The sequence below is a fragment of the Alligator sinensis genome, unplaced genomic scaffold (genome assembly GCF_000455745.1).
Source record: "Alligator sinensis unplaced genomic scaffold, ASM45574v1 scaffold722_1, whole genome shotgun sequence".
Lineage (NCBI taxonomy): Eukaryota > Metazoa > Chordata > Crocodylia > Alligatoridae > Alligator > Alligator sinensis.
The window spans coordinates 1,431,540-1,437,014 of record NW_005842345.1 but is presented as its reverse complement, the minus strand read 5'-3'; the positions used below and the strand labels follow the sequence as shown (position 1 = coordinate 1,437,014).

The window sequence follows — 5,475 nt, the reverse complement described above, 5'->3', positions numbered from 1 at the left end:
CGCCAGCCCGACCGAGCCTGCGCGGAGTCCCTGTGACGTCACCGCCGGCGGGCGTGACCTCACTGCCGTGATATCACCGATGCCCGCATGCCGACTTCGAGCCGTAACTTCTCGCCGAGGTGCTGGGGCTTAAAGCGTACTTGATGGGAATGGGAGGCTCCTCCGTATGGCTGAGGGCAGGCAGGCTGCCCGCCAAAAGCCTCTGGAAATGTCTGAAGCCCCAGATGGGGGTGGAGGGTGTTTGTTGTTTTTAGTCCACGTACGGTTCTGGACTGACTTGTGGATTTGGACTTGATTTGGCTGGGGACACGAAACATTTATTTAAAAATAATTCATGTCAGGCCTAGAAAGCTCGGATTCGGAGGCCGTGCCCCGCGCCCCTGTGCTCAGTAGCTACCGACCCCCCTGTCCCCCAAGGACATGCCCTATCCCGTTGTGAGTCTGGCTAAACCCGGCCGGGACCCCTGGTGGCAATGAATTCCTCCTTTAATTAATTACACGCTGGGTGAAAAAGAACGCCCTTGTGTCCATTTGGGAAAGTAGGGCAGGAAGGGACCGCAGCAAGTCGTCTAGTCCAGCCTCCTGCCTGAGACAGGCTCATCCCTGGCCAAGCCAAATTATCCGCTGGCATAACGGCACGGACTCAATGGAGTTACGGCAGAAGCAGAAGCTGCCCCGCTTTCGGTCACTGCAAGCTTGCGAGAGCCGTGGGGTTTTCCTTTCCCAGCTGGGGATCCCAAAGGAAACCTCGTGAGGGGAAATCCTGGTCTCGCCTATTGCTAAAACTGCGCAGACAACCCCGTTGCACAGCCATGAAGCGCAGCACCCCAACCTGCCGCAGGTAAAGCAGGGGGATGCTGATGGCCAGTTTGGGAAGTTGTTGCACCTCCATAATTTCTCCAACCTGTTTTGAAAGCACTTGTCAGCAATACCCCAGCACCCTACAGCCATCAGGTTCTCTGTGTGCAAAGGGCTTCTAGGACCTACGCTTGCTTCCTTTGAAAAGTAGCTTCCCTTAATAGTTTGCTTCAGTGTAACCCCTGAGTGAGCAATGCAGCTGTGGCTGCATCTGCCCAGCAAGTGCTGTTGACAAGTGTGCATGTCACCACTGCTGTTTCCACTGAGTTTTCCCCACAGAGGCAGGCCTGTTCCGCATTTGGGATGAACCACTCTCCTCTACTCACTTACCATCCCATGTTTGTTCCTCTTCCTTCTGACCCATGTGGCTGGGAGGGAACAGAGTGGGTGTAGAGGCAGCATACATTGCTCTGTTGTGTGTGCAAAAAGTCTCTTGAATTGTGGTCAGTTCCCTTTTCCACGTGTATCCACGCAGTTTAGCAGACAATCCCCATGATTGGCCTAGGACAGAGGAGTGAAAGTGCCACATGGATTTCCTTTCTGAGAAACTTCCTTTCCCAGCTGGGAATTCCAGCGGAAACCTTGTGAGAGTCCCGTACTTCCGATCAAAAAAACCCTTCCTGTGGAGCACAGAAGACAGCTTCCTAAACCAGCTGCCTTCTGATGGATGGGAAGCTAGTCGGGTGTGGGAAGACCTAGCAGGGCATACAAAGAATCCTGAGCCTAAGCTACCTGAACCATCCAAGAGCACCTGCTAGCATAATGATACAAGTCAGTGTTGCAAGTGACCTCCATTGGGGATTAGAAGAGGAAGCTGTGTTTCTTGGTAAGGCCTAGGGACAGGGTCAAGGGAGGTTTGTTGTTCATACCCAAACCCGGCAGCCTATATGGAACTTTTCTGCATTACAATGGCTACATCTATAGGTACACTTGAATGTGCATTAGCCTATTTTAATGTGCATTAAAGCATCACTGAAAAACCATGTTATTTAGTTAATTCACAGAGCCACTCTAATTAAGGTGCCCGGAGCATCACGTGTATTGGCGTCCCTGTGCTGAAAAATGGCGACACGGGTACTTGAACTAAAGCTTGTCGAACGAGCTTTAGTTAAAGTACCTCTGCCGCCATTTTTCAGCATGGGGATGCTGATACATGTGACGCTGGAGTCTGCTGGAGCACGGTAATTACCATGCTCCAGCAGACTCGATTAATTGAGCGTGCTCCAACAAGCTGTAATTACAGCACATTGGAGCAGCCTCACTCTACGTGTATAGGCATCCTAAGGATCACTTAAAAACTGTGAGTACTTTTACACGTGCTCTGGTGGGTGGGGAGGCACTTTAATTAGGGTGGCTCCAGAGCCACTCTTATTAAAGTGCTGCAGCATCTCACTTGAACTAAAGCTCATTTGACAAACTTTAGTTCAAGTGCCCCCACTGCCATCTTGAAGTGTGGGGACACTAATACGTGAGATGCAGAGGCTGGCTGCAGCACAGCACAGCAATTGCCATGCTCCAGCAGACTTAATTAACCAGGTCTGCTCTGATGTGCTGGAATTACAGTGCATCGGAGCAGCCCTGCAGCACCTCTTTAGGCACCCTGTGCTATGCACATTAAGACAGGCTAATGCGCATTTTCCCAGGACCTCACAATGGAGGTACTAGATTTAATGTGCATTAACTGAAGTGTATTAATGCACGTGTAGATACACTCAATGTAAAGACCAAACCACTTATTTTCAGAAAATGTCATGCTGCTGAGAGGTGCCAACTTTGGGAGGTGAAAGTTTTCTTCTGGCTCACAGGCAAGGCAGAGCAGATGCAGCAGCACTGCACCATTTCATTACAGCGGCCTGTGTAGGTAAGTGAAGAGTTCTGCTCTGCTGAGCTTGCCAATTAGCACTGATTACAGAGTGGCTTTCTATGACAGAGGCACAAAACCACTGGACATGGCCTGAGACTTGCTGGCATTTCACACAAACCACCCAGCTGTCCTCAGATGCTTTCAGTCACTCTCGAGGCTCACTGGATTTAAACTGGTGACCTCAGCATAAAAAACAAACAACACAACCTATTACTGACCCTGTGAATCATGCCCTGTTCCCTAAACCCAACAACAAGCTTCCCTCAAATGAAGATCCTTTAAGAGAAGAGCAGAGGGCAGCAAAATGAACTGGAGAAAAAGGCCACCAAACCAACTATTGGGAGGAACTGGTTATGTACTACTGCACACAAAAATAGTGTGTAAACTGACTTGGTGATTTCAAGGTTGTGCAAGATGCAGTGTGTGACAAACAAGGGAGGGCAAAGAAAGAAAGGAAATGGAAATAGAAACAAACATTGAAACCCCACCTAGGCATAAAAAGCAACACACTCAGACACAATAAGTGCCAAAAGTAACTGAAAATTCTCCGTGAAACACTTTCCATTTTTCCTGGGCCATCCCCTTTGGATACAGGCTGTTTAACCAATTGCATCTGTAGCACGGGCAAAGCCTGTGGTGAGTTCACTGGTTGCATACCGGGGCGTGGAATAGAAATGCTTTGTCAATGAGATTTTCGCTGGTCAGATCAGAGGTTGTCAGTTTATCATAGGTAAACAGAATAACAGTTCCTTTGCAGGTTGTTTTTTTTAATTTTCACTCTATTTGATATTCTGAGATAATACAGACTCTTAAAGGGGGGACGTGCAAAGAATAAGGCAAAGGTCAAACACAGCAAAGAACAAAATAAGCCTTATCTCATGGCGCACTGACTTCATTTCAGTGCTCCTCCCTGTAACGGGATTCCTTTGTGCCTATAGAAGGGCTGAGTCACCAACTAAGGCAAGTTCAAACTGGTAGTAAACAGCATTCTGGCAGCAAAGGGGGAGGGAGAGTCTGAGCTGCAGTCTTAGCTTAGACACATCTTCCTGCCAGGCCATGTGTTCTGAGCAACAGAACCCAACCTACTCTTGCGACTAAAAAAAAGTTTTTGTTATGTTTTGATCTTAGTAATGCCAACAGGTTGGGAGATGTATTAGGAGATTGAGCCGAGCTCTGTTATTATGACTTAGTACGCAAGCAATGTAAATGTTCATTTTGATTGAAGGAATTGGCACTTAACTTGTTAAACAAATTGCAAGTATAGATCCTTTACTGCAACCTCAGTTCTATGCGTGGTACGCTGTAATGAGAGAACGCTTCTCATCAGTATATCTCTGAACTTTTTACCAAGGAGATCGGTGTCATTACCCCAGTTTTATAGGTGGCAAGAAGAGCCCTGAGGAGGGAAAATGACCTGTTGATAGGCATCCAGAAGAGCAGGGGCTGGTATGGGAATAGAACTCCTGTCTGCAAGTCCGTTGTACTCTGTGCTAGAGCTAGACCTTACATCCACTCTCTAGGTAGGGTGTGCTGAATAGCAGAAAAGCTGCCTTGATGTTCAGCTCCCAGAGCACCATTGCATTCACTGGATGCTGTCCTTTGTCTGAGATCATTGATTCACGCTCCCTGAACGTTCAGAGCAAAGCGAGCAGTTTCAGTGAACAAAAGCAGAGTGACACTGCGCAGTTCCTATCCATCTCCACATTGTGTCTTTCTCTAGACATTTTACACTGCGCTTACCTCCTATAACAGACAAGAGTTGGTGGATTCTGCTCTAATCATAGCTGAGCTCTGAGGACTAGACTTTCCCTGGGCCTTGCTTTATGGCCCCAACTTTGGTGGGATAAAGGAGCCATGTGAGGCTGGATTCTTTCACACAGGGAGTCGCTGGCTGGTATACATGATTGATCTTAGCCGTACTAGAGGGGCATGATTTTGCCCTTACCAGCCCTGGAATAGGAGAAGTACAAAGTTGCTTTAAGCTGTGTTTATTGCCTTCGTGATTGCAGACTAGTGCAGCCAAAATGACTCACCTTTCTTGACTGCTCACTGAGCAGACTGAATTTATGACTTTATGGTTTCCTTCCTGTCGAGGACATGGGAGCAGAAGAAGAGATGTTTTAACATGCCACCTGAAGTGTGTAGTTGCATATGCAGTATATCTTGCCTGTGAGATAAATCACTCTTCTGCTTAGAAGCGGACTGCTCCTTCAGCCTGCTCCTAGGCAGGGGTAGTCTGGAGCTGTATGTTCTGTGTATGCTGCACCTGTTATAGTTGCCATTTGTATTTCAGTGGCATCCAGCAGCCTCAACCAGGGCCAGGGTCCCCATCATGCTAGGCACTGCATAAAGTCAGAGTAAGAGCCAGCCTTTTGCTCCCAACTCAGATAAGCCAAAGGGAAACAAAGACACAAAGCGGTGTTTTCTATATGACTCAAGCCAGCAGCAGGGCCAAGAAATGAACACAAATTTCTTGTGACATAGTGCAGTGTCGCAATAACTAGTTTTTTTGCCTCCTGATCAAATAAAGGCCTAACTCATTTTGTCTCTGCAGCAAGAAACAGGAAGTATAGAACTTCACAAAACAACCACCCTTTCCCAGAAGAACTGACCACACCAAGTCTGTTAGGCTTTTAGCCACTTAAAGTCCTGGGACATGGGGAACTCTCAGGAGGCCAGAAAGCTGGAATAGAGTGGCCACTGATCTTTTCCTAAAAATATATTATGTACCCTTTTCCCAACAGATCCATTCC

The 5,475-nt window shown here is 47.7% G+C and overlaps 1 protein-coding gene across 1 annotated transcript in view; it reads right to left on the bottom strand.

The window, feature by feature from the left end:
* CHMP7 (charged multivesicular body protein 7) overlaps positions 1–1,222 on the bottom strand; it is an 11,351-nt gene extending 10,129 nt beyond the window's left edge. The window contains exon 1 of the mRNA XM_025210351.1: positions 1,189–1,222. Coding sequence (XP_025066136.1) covers positions 1,189–1,222 — 34 coding nt within the window. The remainder of the gene's footprint in view (positions 1–1,188) is intronic.
* Between the last annotated feature and the right edge of the window lie 4,253 nt (positions 1,223–5,475).